This window comes from Melanostigma gelatinosum, assembly GCF_949748355.1.
Source record: "Melanostigma gelatinosum genome assembly, chromosome: 16".
Taxonomy (NCBI): Eukaryota; Metazoa; Chordata; class Actinopteri; order Perciformes; family Zoarcidae; genus Melanostigma; species Melanostigma gelatinosum.
In genome coordinates this window covers 17,048,466-17,072,780 of record NC_136649.1, presented here as the reverse complement: position 1 = coordinate 17,072,780, position 24,315 = coordinate 17,048,466, and the positions used below count along the sequence as shown (strand labels likewise).

At 46.2% G+C, this 24,315-nt stretch overlaps 1 protein-coding gene across 1 annotated transcript; it reads right to left on the bottom strand.

Moving 5' to 3' along the window:
* Positions 1-218: 218 nt before the first annotated feature.
* On the bottom strand, positions 219-24,315 carry tmem260 (transmembrane protein 260). Its single transcript, XM_079287079.1, has 16 exons — positions 24,158-24,315; positions 21,088-21,119; positions 19,415-19,566; positions 11,061-11,238; positions 10,823-10,936; positions 10,383-10,562; positions 10,188-10,228; positions 8,842-8,928; positions 7,618-7,726; positions 7,096-7,268; positions 5,299-5,470; positions 4,441-4,580; positions 3,666-3,842; positions 2,380-2,433; positions 2,029-2,113; positions 219-1,872 (listed from the first exon to the last, which is right to left on the bottom strand). The coding sequence occupies exons 1-16, from the start codon at positions 24,264-24,266 to the stop codon at positions 1,612-1,614; spliced, it is 2,064 nt and encodes a 687-aa protein (XP_079143205.1). The 5' UTR covers positions 24,267-24,315; the 3' UTR covers positions 219-1,611.

Sequence of the window (24,315 nt, the reverse complement as noted above, 5' to 3'; positions counted from 1 at the left end):
GAAACAGGCGAGGACAGGAAGAAAGTAAAGTAAAAATAACAGGAGGGCAGGAGGCAAGAGACGGCAACAGTTTGGAATGTAAAAACAATATGGATGCGGAAAATATAATCAATATTGATATATATTAGGCCTCGTCTACCGTGGAAAAAGGAGTCAAAAAAGTAATAAAACAAACGGAATCTTTATTGAAATATTTGAATTTGTAGAAAAGCAGAGTGACAGATTTCTTTCTACGAGAAACCAAACCGTCTGTCAGCAGGTCGAATCTCATCATCCGGCCAGCTGACAGCCGCTAACCAGGCCTGCGAACAGAGAGGGAAGATTACATTCTGAGGAAGCTACACATGTACTTTATACCGTCCTACGCCTTCTAGTGGTGTTTCAAACAGCCGGCTCCTCCGGGAGTGTTTGATGAACCTCATAGCAAAGGACTGGTTTCACCTCTGTGCAACACATTTCAAGGGCCGAAAGGTTCAGCACCAGCATTTACAAAAACAGTGTGGAACTGAGGGCTTGGACGCTGAACACTCCAAAGACATGTGACTCTGGTCCACTCGCTTTGTTTCCGTGCTACATTGATCCTCCAACAACCTTCACAGGGCTAACAGTCTCATGAGTTGGGGGGCTGATGGGCTGAGGGTCTTGCGTGTGTCCCTAGAGTTTGCATGATTTTGCGCTTGTATGATGATCAAAGTAATTTGCCTTTCAGTGTGCCGATCAGTTTATCGACTATGTTCATATGCAGTTCCGGCAGGGAAAAGGCTTGGGTGGAGATTTAAGCGTGTTCACACACATCAACATGCAAACACAAATCAACACACAGTCACACAGGAATGCACCTCTAAAAGGGTCCCTGGCATTGTGACATTTCAGATTTCATATAAACCCATGAGGGATTACACGTTAGGAAGCAAGAGAGGACAAAAAACACCCATCGAATCCATTCGTTTTTGAACATTTAAAGGACCATCTAAGATAGACTGATGTGAGGATAGAGGGGTGGGTGGGTGGGTAGGTAGTGCTGGTTATGCGGAGTGAGGTCTGTGTGGTACAGCACAAGTCTGTCCTAGATTAAACAGTCGCTCTAATCCCCCATTTCTGCCCCCAAATTGGTTTTCCCTCAATCTCGGCCTTGCCATCCTAATGTGAGGAAAAGAGAAGTAGAGCAGCAGCAGAAGGCAAAAATAATCAGCACGTTAAAAGCTGCGAGAGCAGAAGAGGACAGAAAAAAAGAACGAGATATATATATATAACGATAAAGCAATCGAATGGGTGATGTTAAGGGGAGCGTGCACAGTTCGATTGGGGTCAGTCGAGGCTTCCTGGAGTCAAGCTCTGTCCCTGGTCAACTGTAAACGTTGATCAAATGAAGCATTGCCGAGTGGTGGTTGTCTGTCCTTTGTGCAGAGTTCTGCTTGATGTCTAAGTCCCAGTACGTCTGCATCACCATTCACTCCAACTCCCAACTCATAAGTCCAATTTGGCCAAAACCTGAACTAAACATCAGTCCAGCCTTCTGGAGCACCACCTTCAAACCATGAGAAGAGGCACGTCAGCTGGGCTCGTGGCACTCTCTGTGGGCCGGCTCTGTGTCGGTCTCTCTGGGTCTTGTTATGGGGTTTGCCTCCAGCTCTGGCGGAGCTCGTCCCTCTCTTTGAGCAGGTCGGTAATGGCAGAGCGTATGGCAGGAGTCTGGGGATCTGTGGGTTCCTTCTCCAAGTAGAGACCAAAGTGCCTGGTGCTGCAGGTCAGCAGGCTGTCTGGACTGTAGCCCCGGTGACCCGATCGTAGCAGCCTCTCGCAGGCCAGAGCCAAGTTCTTGTCCCAGTTTGGAGGGTAGTCTGAGTGGGCCTCCACAATCTCCTTATACAGCTGCCCATCAAACACACAGACACACAGACAACAGATGTTACGTCAAAAAACAAAACAAGGCCCTGAATATTTTATACTTTGCCTTGTGTGGCACTTAAATCTGCCCTGTTCCGGTAAAGGAGAGTGTTGTTGCGTGTTTGCCGAGGTCAGACTCACGGTGTAAGACAGCTCAAACAGGCGAGCTTTCCCCTCTCCCTGCATCCTTTCTGCCAGGTCAAACAGAAAGAAAGCCGTCTTCATCCTGAAACAAAGCACGCCGGGCTCAGGGCTAAGTGCTGGATGGATGAGCCATGCAGATCCACACTCGCAGACGCACCACTCCAATGGAGTGATTTATGTAGATGCCGCCACCAAATAGAATGTACATGTAGATGCGCCACCGCACAAGACTGGTTTATGGAGATGCTCTAGCGGGCTAGTATGCATCGTGACGCAGCTTTTTATCTGCACACTAAAGTATACAAACTCTTTAAAGATGAAACCAATGTAAAAAAGAGTTGACTGTACCTGGCTTGCCACATCTCCTCATTAGCGACACGCTCCCAGGACGCGGGATGGAAACTGCTCACACGTGAAAGAAATACATATTTTTTTTATTTGTAAACAGCTTCTGGCTTGTGCACAGTTCCACAAACTATAAATGATTATTTATGTGAATATATTGTTCCACTCGACTGTGCAGGTTTTGGATACACTAAATATCAATCTTTGCTGCATAAACATTAAACGACTGCGCAACAATACCAGCGAGCAACATTAGACATGGAGCGAAACCACGTCTCCCTGTTTCACTTTGTTGACTGTAAACACTTGACCTCTTCTTCAAAAGAATATTTGAGCAGGGTTCCCGAGCTAATATTTGGCTTGTGGGCATCGGCGGACACGCTTGTCGTGAGGGTGCGGGAAATAATGTCACAGTATTCAGTCGTGGATATCTGAGTGAATGAAGGGCTGCTGGCAACGGCAACAGAATATGGAGCTTTCACTAATTCCACTTTTGACACAGTTATTGACAAAATGCAATGAGAAAGTCATTATTTTTCATCTCCAGTCTCATTTCAGACTGCTGAGGGCCTAATGTCTTGCTCTGGTTGAATTGACAAAGACCTGGATCACAGGCGTGGAGAACAGAGGACAGCCTCACTGAGGCGACCTCTGTGGAGTCTTTGGAAGGCCGATTGAGGAGACCACAGAGAGACGAGGGGGCAAGGAAGGAGGTGTTGGCGATGAAACACGCGGTGAGGACTCATTAGTTGGGGTTTATTATCTTTCTGAGGGAATATTTCTTGTGTCATTGAAAAATCGTGAGTTGTTTCAACAATATGCACGAGGATTCTTCTAGTATTTCCTGGAAATGACATCCTCTTAAACCAACTGACTTGCTACTGGGCCAGTCTTTACGAACGCATACTGTGGAGCTAAACAGTGTTCAAACCTACAGAAAGTCTCGTCGAGATCCCAACGTTTTCAGAGATGAATATGTCAGGCTGAACTTTAGAGGTGTCGAAAACGATGCACAAGACGGAGAATATTTCCACTGGATGCTGCTGTCAAAAACATGGACTTTTGGGTTTGAATATTTCACTCAGTGTTGTCATACAGCTTCAATGGAGAGGAGGAACAGGTCGATACAAGGTCCCTATATTATTGTCCAACAGTGTGGAATAGGGCGATTATTTCAACCTTAAAGCTACTTAAGAGGCTTAAGAGAGTGAAAAAGAGAAAGCTCTGATTAGGGGTTGAACCCTTACCTCTGGGGGGATGTGAATGATCGTGTATATTCGTGTATGCACCTGTTGTGTGGCTCACTCCAGTTGTAGATGTTGCGAGTTCGCTGGGCCCACCTTTCAGGGTGAAACTGCCTCTGAACTGGCACCAAGTAGTCACACACACCCAGGGGCCAACGAGAGAAGCTATGTTCCCAGCTTGGGTCTCCTTCAGGTAGCCCGATGCAGGCAAACACGTGTCTCCTGCAGAAAAACATGGGAAAGAGGTTTTCTCACTTCCTCTTTTATTATCCATGTCAACACCCCTCTTTCCCCGGGTCACTGATGCCGAGACAGAGAAACACCATGTAGACAAACCTTTCCTCACATCACAACACGTTCTAGCTTCCCTCCGGTCACCAGAGACTTGGGCCTTGAGGGTTAATCCAACAGGTCAGTGTTGCCCCGCTGAGAGACTGGCATGTTGGCCTGGCAAACACTGCCCCCTGGTGGGCTTGGTATTAACAGGTCTCCAGACAGTTTCTGTGTCTGAAGTCCTCTTGGAGGAGTGAGTGATGAGAGCAGGGAGCAGCAAGGAGTCCACCAGAGACTGTTTCAACCAAATTAAGTAGATTAGTCGACTTCTGTGGTTCATCAAACTCCTTTTAGGGCCTCAACAGTTCTACGGATTTATCTTCTCCCTGCACTCATCCCACTGATCTCTACCTCATTAGATCACCCACTTGTTCATTTGGGCCATTGTTGCCCTCCCAATTCACTCTCTCTCTCCATTTTACACTCTTCCATTCATCTGTTCACTCTTTCATTGTCTCGGCTCTCTCCCGGTGACTCAGTGACTCACTGTGTGTTGTGGGACAGAAACTGCTCCAGGCTGAAGGTGTCTCTCTGCTCGGGGTGGCCTGGGTCCCACCAGCGGCCAGGAAAGTGCACCCCAGGGTGGTGTTGCGCCAGCTTGGCCACATACCAAGCATATGTCATCATCTAGAGTGAAGAAAGAGTACCACCAACTCTGTTAAACTATATGTATCGCTATGATTAGCAGGGTGCAATTTATTGAAAGAAAAGGGCTCATTGACTATTGCAGTGGCTTTTACTCCACATTTGAAGTTATCAAAGGGTTTTTCTTACTTAAGCGTCTAAAGTTGGAGGCTCGTGTTTTCACTGAAGCCCTTTATGATTGCGATGCTGAAGAGATATATACGAACGTATGATGTACTAACGACGACATACTAAAGCCTGCAAAAGACTTCCTGATGTCTGGCTGTAATTTATTGGATTCTGTATGAATTTTAAACAGTTATGATACAGCCAAGGTAAATTGCCATTCTGTCCAAATATATAGTTTGCCACAAAGATCTCCCTTTCATTTTATATTTGTTACGTACAGAAATCATCCTCATCTGAAGAAGTCTATCTTTCTTACTTGACAACCAAAAGAGACTGAAGCAATTCTGTCAAGAACCTTAAATTTCAACACAATGCAATCGTGTTTAACTTCTGCTTGGCCTGCAAGTATTTTTTCTCTACGTTTGCAATACGAACTGAACTACTAATTGAACGACTTGAGTTGATTTTTGGTTCTGAAATTGAACTATTCTTATTATTACTAAATTCTTACTTTAGATTTGTATCAAATATCAAAACGTCCATGAGAACATTTCCACATAGACAAAGAGAGAAGAGAAATCACAGCTCTGACCTCCTGGTCGACCAGACGTACGTCGGGCCGCACACCCTGGCAGTAGTATAAGTAGCGCAGCGAGTTTCCGGGCAGATCTCCTCTCGTCAGGATGATTGAGTCTGTCGGGACGGAGGTCAGAAGCTCCCTGCCGAACCTCTCGACCACACTGTTTCTGCTCTGGTCGCACTCCCTTCGGATTATCAGCACATACACCATCATACTGTATAACGTCATCAAAACACAAGTTGTGTTTACTTGAATTTAAAAAATCGTGTCGAGTGCATCCTTTACCCGTTTAGAAGTGTGTGATATGTGTACAGCTGTGTGTATGTGGGTGTTTGTACGCTTTCAAGGTGCTCTGAGGGTAAGTTGTCAGTGCCCCCGCCCCTTCCCCTCTGCACAGTGTTCTGGCTGCCTATCTAATCGTGGGGAGACAGGTGTGATGGGTCTGACAGCACAGGCCATGCTCTCCCCTTGATCAAAGCCGCTCGGTGATGGCTGTCTGGCACTCCCCAGCACTACGCCGGTGTAATCTGCCTTCTCGGACAGCTAACATCTCAGACTGAGCTCTGTGAGTGGAATCTATGTGCTAACCGTGCCTCTCTTTAGCCCCTACCATTGGGTGAGCAGAGAGAAACCTGACATGTGGGGTTCAGACCTGCGGTATGAAGCTCAGAGGAGAAACAAATCAGGTTGACTCAGGGAAAACTTATGCAAGGGGATTTCAGAAGGAACTAGAATGAGAGTTTTTATTTCACTTTAACTTTACTCATCAGCAGTATTTAAAAGAAACTGAGGACACATTTGTCTCTAGTGTGGTTATTGCAACAAGGATACTGTAAAGTGAAACTGATTCCATAGACACATGCACACAGATTGTACAGAATCTGACAGGACAACTAAACAAAACTCTACAACAAGAGCATCTTGACACACTAGTAGAGCTTGAAATCACGAACATGAAGAAGTACAATGTAATGCAGCTAAAGTTATGTGTGATCACAACATTTCCTGTTGTACAAAACTGTCTTGTGTCTTAGCCCTAAAAGAAAATGGTATTTTAAGGGCAGTTGTTTTTTTGGCTCCATTTCATTTGAAATGAAAGAACCCAAAAGCAAACAGTGCTGTGGGCCTGAGAGCTCAACACACTGCAAATAGACACAACACAAGCGAATGAGGAAACATCTTCACCAACTTGACGACACACAAAAACATCGATTTGACACCAAAATGTGCAGCATTTAGAAAAAGCGCTGCAAGAAACTTACAGACAACGGAAACTGTTTCCAGGGACATTAAAAAGTGATGCACATGGCTGAGACGTGTTGGCCTGTTGCTTATTATTAGACTGTCAATTCAAACTGAGTTATCTAACTAGTACTAGTATCCCCCATTGGAGATTAGTTAATTGAAGGATGGCCAGCTAAGGTTACCTAATTAGTAACTGATAAATAAATTGAGCAAAGGGATATAATGTTATTCGTCATGTCAGCAAAACCTTCCGGTAATTTAACTTCCTTGTCCTAGTTACTACAGGTTCTGAAAGTAACTGTTAAATAGCCAGCTAACATAAGGTTAACCTGTTTTTGAATTAATTGTGTTGATTTTGTCTTCTTATTCGAATTGGCAGTTGAATAATAAGCAACAGGCTAACAGGCTAGCCTAACCGCAGATCTGTAATCCCCAATAATATCTGAATCGGGGGATCACAGTGGGAAAATAAGCCAAAATAGATGTGTCGCAAGTTGGTGAAGAAGTTTTCCGTTGTTCACACCCAACAGGAAGTTAGTTACTGCGGCTGAGTGCCATGCTCACCTGTGATTGGTGTGCACCATATGTGCCAGCAGAGCCACGGTGAGGACCCAGCCTGTGGTCTTCCACAACCCCCCACAGCCCAGCCTCCTCTCCAGCTCAGAGTGCGTCCGGCTCAAGCCGAGGCCTGCCAGCACACACACTGCAGCGTCACTCTGGAGCCAGAAACGCTCGACCTGCAGGAAGTGAGCGTGCATGTGAATACAGACAACGTGAGCGTGCATGCGAATACAGACAAACGCATGCACCAGTGTTTCCTGCAGTGTTTGTGTTTTGATTCTCAGTCCAGTCCTGGGTTTACTTCTGGACCCATCCCAGGATCAATATCAATATATACTTCTGTTTCGGTGCTTGCATTTCTAGATGTGTGTACCGCCTACTGTACGCCTACTGTACAGCTCTCTCATATATTGAACATTGAATTGTAACTCAATGTATAAGCACTCATTTTAGACCACTTCTGGTAAATAAAAACAATAGAAACACGTCGACTTAGAAAGGATGTAAAACAGAGTTGAAGCTCACCACTCCAAGCAGTAGGGGTCTGCTGATGTCCAGGTTGGCTCTCCAAGCAAAAAACAGTGAGTAGACTACCAGCATGGCAGCAAACAGCCAGGACACTGAGCGGCACGCCCTAAGATAAGATGTTCAGCATACAAATTATTATTCTCATTTTCATTATCACTTCATGAATTTTGTTCTGCATACTCTTAGACTGCCATTTCCACATATCAAGCCAAACATATTATATTGTCTGTTTACTTGTTTTGAATAAGTCCATAAAAACATGGAGATCACAAGCCTGAGAGCAAATGTATACTCCAGCCCGCTAAGAGGTGCATGATTGATTTTCTAATGCAGACTGAGTCATAATGAGCTGGTGCCAACCCGCTGAATCACAAACGCATTACAGTACAGCTGTAAAATGTACTCATGCACTAAAAGAAACACACACGTTGGCCTTGTGGCAATAACAAATCATCATCTGAACTGGAAGAGACACCTTCAAGCCAGAGAAAGTTACTTTTGCTTTTCCTTCCAACGAATTGATCTGATGGGTTCCACTGGCCACTAACGCATACCGACAAGATTGTGCTTTTATTTTACTCTTCACATTATGCGCTGTTAGTAACACACAAAAAAATATTTTTGTAATAAAATGTTCTGATGTTCTTCCACACTCCATAGTTCAACATTAGGTAAATTAGCATTTGCATGGCTTCCTTTTGGCATCCTATGAAATGACCTTGCTATTTTTCATATGTGTGTGTGTGTGTGTGTGTGTGTGCGTGCGTGCGTGCGTGCGTGCGTGCGTAGCCAAGTTTATCAAAGTGCGCCCCAGGAGAGGGGGAAGCGGGGGGTGGCCGGTGCACTAGAGAGCCCAGGGCTTCGCGAGGCTTTATCAGCTCCACCCCACAGACCCCAGAAAAGGCGCTGCTGTAATGAATTGCTGGATCACACTGCCACATGCAGATAAATACAGGCAGCCATTTACTTCTACACACAAACATGTCTTTGAAAATCCAAAGTACACATCAACCTCTCTTGATTTGAATGTGGAGCGTTGCGACATCTTGACAGTTGGGTGCCTCAGTGGCTTTTTGTATTCTCCTTTTCTAAGATCAGCATTTTGTCAGTCGTTTTGTTCCCCGTCTTTTACTGCAGGGGATTAGATTTTGGTTGAAGTGGCTGCTGGGAAGCGTCTGACAGAGTTTGGTGTTTTGTATGCCGGCATCTCACTCATCCTACCTGTCCCACGAGGAGAGGAGGAGGCCTATTCCTGCCAGCACCAGAGCAGGAATTGAAAGGTCTTCCAGGCAGTGGTCCAACTGGGCCCTGCACACACACACACACACACACACACACACACGTATGACTTACAGTATATGACGGACACCAAAGACAAGCTCAATTACCCTCGCTGCTACTGAACTCAAGGACACTAATTATCCAATGCCCTCCATCCCCTGTCAAAACAAACTCCTTGGACTGTTTGCTCCTTCATCCAATCGGATTGACAGATAGGAATGATTGTGTCATCCACCCCCCCCGCTGCCCCATCCTCTCCTCACAGTGCCCGTCAGTCACAGAGCGCTTGCTCAGAGCAGAGCGATAGTTTCCTGCCTCTTCCTTAATACCCATCTCTATTTGACAGCTTATTGAGTCTCTATATCTCCCAATGTACACCATGTGTGAATGTGCTCACCAGCGTGTGTTGGCGGGTGTGTGTGTGTGTGTGTGTGTGTGTGTGTGTGTGTGTGTGTGTGTGTCAGCTTCTCCAGTGGGTTTACGTCTCCAGTGCGACATGCCTGTCATGTTCGCCTCTCTTCCCCATCTTGAAGGTGTGCTTGTCCATCAAGCAGCAGGGGTGATGGGAAGGGGTGGGTGAGAACGGGGGGGGGGGGCTGGTAGTGGGGGGTCTTAAGACGCACATGCACCCACATCCCGTCAGCTGGAAAGAGATACCAGGAGTGGGATGACTGCGGTGGTGGTGGAAGCAGGGAGCAGGGGAGGGAATCGGGTGGAGGAGGTGGGGGGGTTGCTGGAGTGGAAAAATACAATTTCTCCAGCTCTATTGCAGTGTCTGTCATCACAGCTTGTCACGCTTAAACACCAGAGCTGAGTGATCATTTGAAACTGCTGGAGAAACAGAACACAGCGATTTGGCCCTCTAAGCAGGTTCAGTTCTGCTTTGATGGGAGAGAGTGGAATGGGAAGAACAAAAGCTGCTGGGGAGAAGAGAGGGGGAGCGAGAGATGATTCCGGGCTCTCACAACAGATTGGAGTGTCTGTGGTGAAACAGCAAAGCCAGCACAAAGAGCGGTTGGGTCCTCCGTCTGTAGTTCCACTGTGCAGCCCTTTGCTCCTAATACTTAGGATAGGTTAAATGCACAGGCTGAATTTTGCTACACTATACTGTGTACGACTGTATGTGATGATGTAATAGTTGTTGTTTTGTTTTATCAAGTTCCTCTCGAGTTTACCAATTAAATTAAATTTTAAATATGTTATAAATAGTTGTGTTTAGTATTTACAATGTGTGTACAATTAAGGAAAAAAGGACAGAAAACTGAAAAAGGACCAAGCAGACTCACTTTAGCACCGAGGTCAGGGTTACAGAGCTCTCCGTCTTTGCCTGCATACAAAAATTTTTTTTTAAATATAATGAAAACAATTGGGATACACGGTGAAATGTGACAAGAGTACATTGACGAACTAATGGCACATAATATATATAATCTATAGTGTGTTGGTTTTAGCTTTATTATAGTGGGGCAAGCTGCACGTACCAGACTGAAGGTGCCATACTCGGCCCTCAGCAGGTGAGTTAGCAGGCCTGACAGCGTGGTCTGATCCCCCCAGCTCCAGCGGGCTGTGTTGAGGTAGGAGGAGATGGGCAGGTAGACGTACGGCAGAAAGCCAGCGAAGAAACACGCTCCCAGAGACACGAGGCGGCGCAAAGTCAGCTCCTGTTGATGTCGTTTGGAGAGAAATGATCTCAATTTTCTTATGTTCTCCAAAATGAAAGTAAAACTGACCAACATTCAAAAAAGCAGCATCCCAAGAAATTCAGATTTTCATTTTCCATGACTTCATATTCAGTATAGAGTATGGCAAGTGCCTACACTGTAGATGGGATGGCAACAAGACCGGGGAAACCTACGTCTTTAGGTTTCTTAAACACCCATTTAGACTCTGTTCTCAGTGAGCTTGTATAAAAAGAACTTACCCTGAGAGAGTAAAGTCGGTGAAGCACCCAGAGAATGATGACCAGTACATACAGCACCAGGGTGTGCTGGTTACAGAGCCCCAAGCCACAGCATAGCGCCCCCCAGTGTGCAATCTGACAAGGTCAAGCATTTGAGTACAGCACTGTGAGTTTCAATTTGAAGTCATCTTAAGGAGGCATCTACGCAGCGATCAGAGGAAACTGAAAGACGGGTCCACAAAGTGGGTGGAGGATTTACCTTCCGCCTCTGAGTGGCGTTGTCAGCACAGTGGAAGCTGGCAGCCGAGAAGAAGAGAAGACCGACAAAAAGGTTGTTGAGGGTGAAGACCTCTGCCACCACGGACCACTGCCAGCTCAGCCTGGACACAGCGAAGAGCCCTCCAGCCAGCACGGCTCCGGGGCCAGGGCCCTCCAACCTGCCAGAGCGAGAGGAGACGCCTTCATAATCATCAACAACTATAAACAACAAACTACATATATTTAATACCACATCCAGTAACTGATTCCAAGCAAACTGAGTGATCAGACAGCCCAATATTCAAACAGACCAATCCAAGCCTTACTTCTTCTTTGGCACTTTTAAAGGCTACAGAACTTCAAGTGATTTCTTTTTTGTATTTTATTTGATCCAAGTCACACTTTTCTGACACAAAAGGCAAAACAACAAAGTCAGCAGCTTTTTACAATTATTTTTATTTTTGCCGTAACAAAAGCCACCGCTTCCCCCAGACTAATGTGGGGACCCACTATAATCTTCCCTCGACTCAAGTTTGCTTCTCGGACAAGACCTTGAAAAACACCCAGTGAATTGGGCCATTCACATATCATGAGAACTCCCTCCCCAGCAGCTGATCTCCAGCAGACTGGAGCAGAAACCACCGTGGTAGAGATAGTACTTTATCCTCCGCTTCTTAAATATAATGTGTGCACAAAAGTTTCCCCTTCCTCCTCTCCTGTACTGTCTCCATCTCCTTTGCGGTAATTGAAGCAAACTTGGGATAATCTGTCATATGCTAAGACCCACCACTTACTAAAATGAGAGAGACAGAGGGGGGGGGGGGGAGAGAGAGAGGCGACAAATGACGGCGAGAAGGGAAAGAAAAGAGAAATAGTGCAGAGAAGTGTGCGTTAAAGGGGTGAGACAGTGTGCGGGATAAAGGATGAAATATAGAAAAGGGAAGAAAAAAGTTCAAGAAGAGAGAGAGGGGAAAAAAGAGAAAGGAGAAAAAAAAAAAGAAAGAAAAGCAGCCCAGTCCCCGGCATGCTGGCTCTGAAATATGAGCAGGCTCGACAATTAGGGAAGTCAGGCAGTATGGCCCTTTCCGCCATTGTGTGGAGTGGCTTAGAGTCCTCATCAGCCTATCAGCTAACTGACAGGCAGAGAGCTGCTCTATTCACCACCGCAGATACAAGCTGCAGGCCAAATGGCTGCCAGGTCCCTTATGACCCCACAATCCCTTGCCGGTGACAGCTTCAAGCTCCATAGCAAATTAGGCGCTCTCACATTACAATCGCAGAAGACAGATTCCATTAACGGTATCTGAAATTGAGTAGAGAGCAGGCCCGTTATCAGACCTGACTCATGAGCACCGCCATTAATCACAAGGCATGATACCATTTATACATTTCCAGCTCTCTGCCTGCCGCTGTGATAGTCAGCCACAAAAGGCCTGATGAGACTTAGGCTAGGGGAACAATGGAGCTTTCTGAGGAAAGCGCGGTAAATCTGGAAAAAAAAGGAGAGGGAGAGCGAGAGCAGGGTAGAAAAAAGAACTCTTGCTTGCTGACTACTTCCCCCTTTTTTCTTGGGTTTTCTCTCTCCTTCCCTCCGCTATTTCTCCCTCTGTGTTCACTGTAAGGCGCGCTTGGTGAATGAATATGTATATGTGTGTGTGTGTGTGTGCACTTAAAGCGGGGGTGGACTGTGTTGATTGGGCGTCTAGGAGTGGGTCTTAATAAGAGATAGCGGCGTCTTTCTCACTGCACCGCTCCAGGAATTAGTTGGAACTTGAAGGCAGGATGAAGAGGGATGGGGCAGATGGGGACTTTTGTTAAGGTGCAGAGACCCCCCGCACCCATAATTCTACCTCCCTGCATGACAATTAACCCATAGCTGCCTTACACCCCCCTGCCTTACAGCAGGGGGGCTGATTTTGGGGCAACACTGGGTGCACAAAAGTCGCGGGGATCCGTGGACGAGGTTATTACACCGAGCACATCCCTGCCTCCGAAGCCTCGTCTGACAGTCGGGAAGCACTCGTCACATCTTCAGAGACACACACAAACATGCACACATACACATTCCTGTTCTTCAACTTCTTTATTCTCCCCAAGTGCCTGACAAATCTCTCTGTTGGAGCCTGTCAGTGTGTAAGAGCCCAGCGATGTGTGCGGAGTGCAGGCTGTAAATGACCTGTCTGTCTGCGCGGGACCACCCGGATCCCAGTCCGCCTCTCCAGAGCTCATTCTCCAGGCTGCTCCCAGGGCGCGCAGATAAAGCAGGACACATTCTGACACCGGTGTGGCCGTGTTCCCCGTTATCACCACTCAATGCGGTGCAGGATGCTGCTGTGCTGAAATGTTGTGGCTCAGTGACAATGGCCTGGTTGAGACGTGGCAGAAGAATAACATGGCTGACAACGAGACCATTCTACCCTGAACTGATCCGCCCTGCCAAAAAAATGTCTGTGTCATCACTTGGGTAATTAACCCAATGACAAATAGTTTGCATGAGGCCTGGAGTGAAGCACAAACTTGGTAATAACGCGAGTTGTTAGAAAAGAAAGTTACAGATAATTACTTTTTTTTTTGGCAAAAAAATCAAACATAAAGAATGAAGATGGTGAAATAGAAAATATTTAATGCAAAACAATTAGTGAAAACGGGTTCAAAGGTAAATAGAGAACTAATGAATGACAATGATAAAACGGGCTCTGGTAAGCAATGCCCCCTTCAAGGACACAACAAAAGCTCAGCACAATCACTTTGAAGTGTCAAAATGGGACCTGCCTCATTCACCCCTCGGTTCTACAGTACGGGCCAGAGGCGTGCCAGCGCCAGTCGTCTGTGCTCAATAACAGCACACAAAAAGCCGACACCAGCACTCTGCACTATTGAGGCTTTCACAATGGAGCTGGCCAATGGAGGCACTGTCACACGCCACCCTGGGGAACAGACAATACCACAGCTGTGCCATCGCGGATCAGCGCCGCACTGTTCGCTAACCGAGCGGCGGTTTGGGGGGAAAGCGGCGCTGGAAAAGAATCACACATTCCTGGAGAGGGTAGAGAGCCCGAGAGAGGAGGTGGGCCTGCTCGGCCTTGAGACAGAGGTTTCCAGCTGGCCCTCGCTGACACCCCGGGGCCCTCCTCTGGCAAGGACACCAGGCAGGGTACTTAGTGGCTATTATGTGACAGTAAGTGTCTGGTGCACTGCTTTGACATTTCAAAGCCAAGCAGCAATTGATACAGAAATTTAAGCTTTTAAATAATACTTTATGGATATGCGTCATAAAACCAAATACTAAATAAAATACCACAAAGCCGGTCAACGTATGAGTTAGGGCTGCGCAATAGCATCTTTCAGTGGAATTGTATCATTACAATATGATCATTTTGTGTTTTTATTTTAGCAGCCTGTGGAAACAGATGTCTGTTTTGGTGGCTTGACTTATGTCTGCCACTAAAAGTCTAAATATCTCGGCCTTTGCTGCTTCTTTATTCACATTCATCTCTGGAAGTGCAATAACAAAATACTGCAATGCCCCTTTAAGTTAATGTTTTAAAGCTTCTTGTAATGAAAGACAAACAAAATTATATATTATTAATGCTTTGTGTGTGAAGAGCATATAGTGCAACAATTAATTGCACTGTACAATGTAGTTTTGCTTAAATTTGCAATATCATGATACCTATTTAAAAAACTGGTTTCTTACCAATATCATGATTTTAGCCATTAAAAAGCCATCGTTTTATCGATGTATTATGCTTCATTACATAATATTTTGTTATAGTTCTATCTGTGTGAAATACCCAATGGATGCTTCTACTTGTTTGTATCATGTTGTTTTCATTTTTCAAAATTATTTGGTTTGAAATTATCTTCTAAGAAAACCATCATCAAAATAATACATTATTAATACTGAGGTAAATATAATACATATGATATCCCTCTTTAGGTATTGCCCAGCCATCATCCTTGTTTATAACTGACTTTTAAAACAGTATATTTGAATCTGTGATGCCACAGCCTAATTTTCAGCAAGTCACCAAAGCAGCCACTTCCCTGTCTGTCCTGCCTCATCCGCTGTGCGAATGAGAGGCATTCTGCTCGAACAGAGAGGAGGGGAAAGAAGGGTCCCGGCGCTCAGACACCCCTCCTCCAGGGGAGAGCTCCAGTGCTCCAAGTGCGTGTAAAATTAATCACCACAATTCTGCTCAAACAATGCAGCCACTGACATGACAATTTCTTCCAGAATGCCATCTTAATCTCCACCCAACACACAAAAAATTACAGGAAGAAAAAAAAACTATTTACAGAAAAAAAACTATTTACAAGAACCCCGTGTTTATGCAATTCACTGAATGCCATTTTTATTGCTGCTTTTTCTAACAGATTCATTAGGCACACACCAGTGACACATGAATGTTGCTGTATAGATTCCATTAACTAATTCTGGGTGAATTGTAATTGCCGAGTCTGATCCGCCTCCGTGCCCAGTGCCTTATTAAGACTGCCCGTGGTGGGTGAGGAATGTAATATTGACGTCCGAGGCAGACACAATCTCGAGCCCACGGGCGAAAGGAATATTAAACTGGTACTGTATTCTGCTGTCTATCTAGCCCTCCTCCCCCCTCCTCTCCATCCCCATCCCATAACCAGTAATGAGGAAATAACATCTTCATTAGACATCTGTTTAACTGTATTAGAGGATGAGTCCTGGGGGAACCATTGGTCATGCTGAGGATGGGGGGGGGGGGGGTAAAGGAGGTCTGTTGGACTACAATATGACGGATGAGATACAGCAGAAATGGAACAACGGGTTCACAGATTTGGGCCTTTTTAAATAGACAAAAGTAAAATTGTCTTCTGCATTTTCAGGAGAAAATAGCAATGGGTGTATCCTCTATTGCCACTTGGGATGAAGATTTGAATCGGGACCGTAGCAGATGTGAGAGGGAGGGGCAGCTTTGCCACCTGCAGGGAGAGGTGAGAACGTTACCCGACAAAAACTCAGACGTTTCCGAGAACAAAACAAAACTGGGCAAATGGCTGCGAAACAACGCTCCCCACACACATTGCTCCTGACGTGACCCCGACAAGTTACATGCAACCCCACCCCTGTGGAAAAACAACCCACCTGAGCGAGGAGGGACGGCGCCACCGGGACCATATGGTGAAGGTCCTTATAAGGAGCCGGGGATGGCACCACGCCCGCCCTCGGGTCCACTAAGGTATCAGCTGTGCCACATGGGCCAGCTCTTGGTGGGGGAGCCTCTCGCAGGTGTGCATTTTGTTTTCGAGAGCCGCCCAGGGAAAGGGGAGACCAGGCACATTTGGTGCGCTTCGACAGCCCCGTTATGTAATCACGTGATCCACCAAAAAGTGCTGATGACTGAGCGTCGCCAGGTTGTTTTGCAGCTCCCGGCGGCTGTCAGCACGCCCACGTGTCTGCTCCGGGTTTCTCAGGATAAGCTCGGGAATGGAGAGCGATTCTTCTCAGGTAGCAGAGATTCAGAGCAGCTTTAGCAGATAAACTGTGAAACGAGAGAGCACCAAATACCGAGCTGTCTGGATTATCCCGCTACGAAGGGTGCATTCCTCCAGAGACTCATGATGGCTGGGGCCTTTTAGCGTTCCTCAGGCAAAAAACGTGTCTTTCTGTGAACCTCCGAGTGCAATCGACAGTAATTATCGTTACGTCCACCATCCTCAAAGGCTCGTCAGGCCATGGTGTGAAAACATAACGAGACATGCAATTTGGCCATTTAACCATATGATCAAGCCAAGAGAACTGTAATTGACAAATCAAAGGGAGGCTAAGTGCTACATTTGAACTTATGCAAGAGAGAGAAGTGGCTTCCAAGCCTATCAACTTACATTCCCCCACATTGAACACGGCAATCTGGCCGACTAATTTAAATTGATACATCAAAGGCTTGCCATGTTGGGTCTGCTCCAGATGAATTTCAAGGTCTTACAATTTACTATTTGAGAGAACTGCCTTCAAGTACCCGTATTAACTTCAATACATTTTGCCATCTGAAAATAATCACACAAAGCGATGATTTGTTTGCGGGCGGGAAACTCTACTTCTCAGCTGAGGCAAACCTAAAAATAAGAAGTAGTGGAAAAGTTTATAAGGGCCTCATAGGGACAAAAACAACAAAATATAGATCGGAACTTAATTATGTCGGGAAAAGACAGCAAACTGGCGTCGCTGCGAGGACGGAGAAGGTACGAACGGGTGTCAACTGGTCAGTTTTGGCATTTCATCTGAGGGACGGGCCTGGCCAGAGGATCCCTGCAGGGATGTGGCATGGAATCTATGCCAGTCGTCTTGGTACGGTCAAAGCACCCAATGCCCTCTGTGCCAGAACCAGGAGGGAGGTCTTGACCATCCGGAAACCCCACTCTTTCACCCTCTTCATCTTTTGCCCTCTCCAGTAACCCCTCACCAGGCAGAGTCTGCCAGCTGATCCACAGCCACAAGCTCATCCCAAACTAGGCCCTGAGCAGATAATGACTAAAACCTTTTATGCTTATTTTTCAAATTGAAAGCTTAGATTACGCGTTCATACTTAAGCGCTTACACGGTGTGACTGTGTACTCTGGCTGAAGTCCTCACTACCCATCATCCCTTTTTTGAGTAGTGGGTGGGGTTGGAGGTCCTCATAATGACTTTTTACTTGACCACAATCCAAAATTGGATCTAAATCCCCAGAGATTACAAACAGGGCTGCAGTTAACATGCACTCTGTGAGCCAAACATCACCCAGACTGCATGGATATTTTCTGGCCTCAAAAGAACTATCTGTAAACGTCTGGCCAAGAACAGAGTCCAATCCTCCAATTGACTGGTAACTCATCAAATCTATTAAGACTAGGGGGGGGGGGAGTACAGAAAAGCCCAGAAGAAGCACTGTGTTCCTTCCCTTTCTTTCCGTCCTCTCTTCATTATTTTCCTGTACTATCCTCGGAAGAGTGGTTGAAGCTGGCAAGTGTTGATTCACCTCTGAGAAGCAGTAAGGCCCTCGTCTTACTGCTTCTCAGAGATGAAAAGACTGATCTGATGCAGTCTGGGCTTCGGGCCAGTCCCCTGGGGAGCCCTGCCCTACTGTAGCAGGGCTGACCCTGAACCCTGACCTACTCCGGACCATCTGCCCCCTGGCAAACACTGGCCAAGCACACAGGAAGTATAGGCCCAGTGCTGAGCTCCATTTTCACCTGCTTTCCCCCCCCCCCCCCCCCACAACTGGGTCCGCACAGCCTGCCAAGATGTACAGCAGGACAAAATGACATCACATTCAACAATTCCTATTCTGGAAGAGTCAATTACAAGTATATGACATGCTTGGAACTGCCCCAGTATGCATAAACGGCGACAAAAAGGAAAAATGTTGACACTAAGCTGCCACCAACAATGCGATGTGTAAAACTACTAAGATCAGCAAAAGGGTGATGTAAGGTAGTCCAGCCAAACCATGGGAGATAAACACACACAAAGAGGGAAGGGGTAAAATACTCCTTACATGACAGGGTCAGCAGCAGGAGAAGCTGCAGGGTGGTAGATAGATGGCAATGCAGAGACCGTAAACTGTGCTCATGACTGAGCAAGGGGAGAGATGGTTGAAGAGAGGAGAGAGGGAGGAGCAGAGTTAGTGATCCAGGAGGCAAGAAGGGGGAGATAAGAAATCGTGCCATGTCAGGATTGGGAGCATGCTGGGCATTGGGAGAGGGGGGGGGAGGCAGAAGAACAGGGACGCCGGGGTGGGGGTTGGAGGGCACGATAATTGCGATATACATACACACACACGCGCACGCTCACAATGGGTGGCTGATGGGTAAACAGGCAGGGCAGGGTGGTGGGAGGGAGGAGAGCGGCTGGGCTCTGCTCCTGAATACTGAACAGAGGATCAGGGGGCGACGCCGGCAGGACCCAAAAATACCACGCTCTGTTCCAGACAGCATCAAGATGCAGAACGCCAGTGAGGGAATGTTTGAAGACCCCCTCCACTCAAGAAATGTCTTCTTTTCATTGTAACTTCCCTTGGATGTTTGACTTTTGCTGTACAGATTTGACGCATGTGCAGAGTTTGTCGCTAGACGCCTGCTGCCAGATTCCTCTGCTGAAGGGGTGAAAGCTTCTCTGTGCTTTCCCCAAATCTAAATTTGAGACATACACACACAAGCTTGTGACATCACAGCTTGTGTAGATGCCAATTATGAGAGAGAGTCAGGACCACTTACAATGGCCTGTCTGGGCAGTGTTCTTACTGACGCACATTGCTTAAAAAAAAAGCAAAGGAATTACACAAATACGACAACAAACTGTGGAAAATGACATTGGAAACGTATATTTCATGTCCCTACCTGCAGACTGTAATGCAGAGGGTTCCACAAGATGCAGCCCCCAGCAGGCTACTCATCAGGTTGACACTGTGGGCTGGAGAGAGTGAGGGCAGAAGACACATAGCCAGTCGAGCAAGTAAGGTAAAGACAGGGTATCCTGGAGGATGGGCCACCTGAGAACAAAACGACAAAGTATGAGATTTAAATCCCACGATGCAACGAGAGATACACTCACAGCAAGATAATGCCTCACTCCAGATGTACCTGTGTGGATAACAGGCTAAGATGGCAAAAGTGCAGATGCACCTTGTTCTGAAAAGATATGTGAGGAATGAAAAGAACTGGAGAAAAGCAAGGATACAAAAGCCAGAATGACAACATAGGAGGTGAAGCAGTAAGGGTGCGTTAACTTCTTCCCTCGGTAGATGCCAGTAGTGGTGTGCTGTAGAGCTGCAGTTATAGAAAAGCAAGACACATCCCTTAAGGCCTGACAACAGACTAACTGCTATGACACCAGAGCCCTTCTCTCCCTCTCTTTCTACATCTTCTCACTTCTGTTTCTCTGGCCTTCTTCCCAAGGACAGTGCAGCTCCCTGGAGCCCGCGGTACAGCACGTGGTGCTCGCCAGCCCCAGCCCCCCCAAACCACCTCCAAGCCGCAGTCATTCTCGCCTGAGGGATCTCGGCAATCACAGCAATTAGCCGCTAAGTCTCCTCCACCCAGATAAGGGCTCAGTCATTAAACACAGACTCATTCCCTGGCACTGATAACACGAGCCATGCAGGCAGGGAGAAGGGGGCAGCTCTTCAAATGAGAAAAAAGAGCTGAAAGGTGAGAGTGCTACCGCCTCCCTGGTCACCTCAGACACAGCAAAAGGCTCCATGGCAGCATTCAAACATAGAAACAACTTCACCCAAATCAGAGGGATGGGCATGTAGGTCAGAAGAAGTCGGGGGGCAAAAGACAATAACTCGTGTACAGAATGAAAGAAAGAAAAAAGGATAGCAGACAGCTTGGTGAACTACGTGTTGGTGTCAGACGGGTAGGTAACATCGGCTCAGAGCATGTGAAGGAGCGACTGTGTGGCCAACAGGAATGGACAGACATGCAGCGAAAGCACAGCTGGGGGAGAGAGGCCACGGGGAGCATGGGGAAGCAGAACTCTGGAGCTCTTGGGATCAGTAGGGGGGGCAGCAGCCTGGGGCCCAGGGACGAACTGAGAGGCCCTGGGGAGGCCTGAAAGGCAGACAGGCAGGCCACACGGACTGCAGCACTAACGGCAGGATTACTGGCATAGTGACACCGACACAGCCTCCCTAAAAGGATCACAGCAGCGTAATAAACTTTATTAAATAATAAAACTTATTATAACTGTTAACCCGATTTAGTTCATTCTTCGCGGCTTACACACACACACAAAAAAGAGGGGTGGATATAATAAGCCTTGTACCGTACATAAGGCAAAGCCTACAAAATCCATCGCCTTACCATTGACTTTAATTGGATTTGAAAAACGGGTTGCAAATTATAGCATTCTCTACATGCAACTTAGTAAAATAAGTGTATAGAAAAGAAGGGGAAAACCTGTGGACTGAAAGTAAATTAATCTGCTTTCTGCCCATGCTTAATTAAACTTCCTTAATGCGTATAAGAGTTAATGAGTGAATTGATTAAACAATACAGCTAATACTTACCCCCAGCTCACAAGCAGTGGTGATCAGCTCTCCTGTGGAAGAGAATAGGGGAGGAAATTAATGTAAACCCAATAATTATTATTAACAGACAAGTCTGCTCCCAAAGTTTTCCCAAATCAAATACTTGCACTGGGGTTTTGCATTAATTTGCCAGGATCAAAACCTACAAATCTTCCCAGTGTGACATTTCCTAAGCGGCACGCTCATTCTCTTCATCTCTCGCTTCTCCCCTGATGCCTCCCTCTCCGTCTCTCCAGCACACAAGCACACACACACACACACACACACACACACCCATTAGACTCCCTCGCCAATGCTCTGTCACACAAAGACACACATATGCTGATGTGAAAATAATGCTTCCAGTCCCATCCTCCCCATGCATCAGGGTCCTTTTACTTCCTCTTTCTTCTGCTGCTCTACGTGCCTCTCTCTTGCTCCCACACTCCGAATGCCTCACTGTCTCCTTTAGTCCGTCGGGCACAAACAGAAAGGCAACGTTGGTGACAGTCACAGAATGAGGTAAGCTGTAAAAAAAATAAGAGCCGGTTGCACAATTTTTTGACAAGCTCTGTGTGAGGCGCGGCACAAAGTGAAAAGAAAACCCCTAAAAGCTATTTGAGGAAGCTTTAATGTATCTGGGCACAAACCCATTTGTGCCAGAATACACCCGGAGCGTTTCAAATTATACTGATTTCTCACCCAATGTTTGCATCTCCCACTCATGGAAATTGAAATTTGGTTCAGATTAAATGACATTGATAAATGTTAGGGTTCAAGACAGCTCCCTCTACTGGTACTAGATGGGTACTCATCATCTCCTCCATCCAGTACAGCCAATTAAGCAGTGGCCTTGTTTCCCACATCAGCACTGTTGAGTAAATGAATACATAGTTACATTAAAAAGGTAAGTGTTTTTAATTCGATTTTAACCAAACATTACAAACAGCTACAGAGTAGAAGTTCAAAATAAACATGTGAAGAGCAAAGACGTGTGCCCTGATGCAGCACCAGCCCTTATAGAACAGAACGGCTGAGTTTCAGACGGCATTGGCTGCATCACGTATTTTGCAACCTTGCCGATACAGTGAATTATTATGCCTAAATTTCTGCCACACGAGGAGCCCTAACTCTTATCACTCTAATGGACCATGAAGTCAGAACTCCTGCACCTGCACAGCTTAAATGTTTTCTCAGCTCCGTTTCACCTGGCATGAGCCGCCAGCGAGCTACCGGCCATTATTTTACATCGCACTTTTCTCATCCCTCATCGGTTTCTCATTTCACTTATTTTCCCTCAGTAGTTGCACACTTTTACGCCATTCAACACAGGGGAAACTCAAACTAACACTGAGCCAAAACATCCATCTCGGTGCCACAGAGATGCAGTTCTGCAGCCCCAATACTGAAACGGGAAAATATTGACTCAACGAGGTAGCAGCATGGGTGCCAAGAGTCTTTGTGATAGTGGAGCATGGGCACCCACATCAGTCTTCCCATAATCCCCATCATTTCCACACTCCACATTCCTAGACAACAGCGTACCCGCGGGGCTGTGCTCAAGCCTCTCCAGGGCACATCACACCTAAAGAGATTAGGACACAGAGACGGAGACCTGGAGAATTCAGAAGGGTGTTCAGCTGGCACTATCAGAGCGGGCATCCTGCATGGTCCCTAAACACTGTGGAGAAGGGGCTGGCCGTTTTTTCAAAGGCCCCGTTTGCAAGGCGGCAGCACAACCAGCAGGGCTACTCCGCGCTCCAATTGCCTGCTCTCTCCTCGCTCATATCTGGCGGAGCTTTTCGCACGCTTTCATTCTGCGAAATGAGCATTCCCCTCCACAGCGGCTTGTGTGCCAGAGCAGCGCAAACCTAACAAGCACAGCCTTCATGCCCTCGAGTTCACATTTACAAGTTTGTAACCTTGCTATCACTTCTAAACACTGTTTGTAATTGTGCGAGGCAGTCCTTCATAAACTGCATTACAAGAATGTTGTAAAATGTGTTGGCCTACAACATAGGACGGTACTGAGTGGAATACATTGTGGGACCACCGTTAAGGCTGGTTACAGAAGAGAGCAAATTAGAAGTATGCACAAACATGATATAACATGTAAACAAACGGACCCACGTTGTTTATACGTCAAGGGCTGTCAACAATACTTTGTCATTACAAATGGTGTCTATATTACCGTACTGTCATGGCCTTGTATTCAGTATTAAAAATACTGCTCTACTATTGTTTTCTCCTCGCGGCTTCTGAAGAAATAAAAGCACAAATTGTTTAAAGAATAGTTTTTGCAAATGTGTAAAAGGGACAACATTTTGACTGTGAAAAACACATGTTTGGTTACAGTGCGGGAGAATATTAGGTGTGGGTCAACGTTAATACTGTGATAACTATCAAGGCATTAACTCACTGGGCCAAATTTGTTTTTGATCCGGACATCAGAGCATGATTAAAACATTTTTAGATTTCAAAGACACCGTCTTCTCACAACCTTTCATTCAAAAGTAACATTGAATTCCTTCTAAAAGCATTATCTACATTTTAAGACCCTTTCAAAACTCATCTTTATAATTGAATATATAAACTCAGTTGCCCCACCGGGGCAGACAATTCACCAAGAATACACTTATTTTTCTTTGCCAGAAATGTTCGTGCAGCAGGAATTATCTCAAATGTATTTACTCTTCGTTGAATTCTGCCTACAACATTCATTCAATAGCATTTAGTAGATTGAGAAACCAATGCTGGTATGCTCTTCAATCTTACGTTATTAGCTAATGATGTTGAGTTTTCTAAGAATATGTATCACGTTTCAATCATAACGCAAATCGTATGTGTATTTCAAAATAAATGTATTGGTGTGTTTATGTATGTTGTTTTTGAATACAAGCCTTTTGATTCTCATATTAGCAAAAGTTTGGCTTTGGACCTGCAGCACCACGGACAGCACCCGTTTAGCCGCAGCAGCTATCGTTACAACAATGCGCCACGCGATTGGCTGGCTGGCAACACAACAAAGCCACGTGACCAGAGGAGCATGAGCTAGCTGGCTAGCACCAACCTGAGTCTCCACCGGGGACCGTCCTCTGCACACAGGGCACATAGAGAGCGGCGACTAAAGCAGCCGTAGTGCCCGTCAGTATCCAGCTTGTCCTTTGCTCAGCAGACATGTTGAATAGCGGTAGTGTTCAAACAACTGCTAATGTCGACTATCTGGAC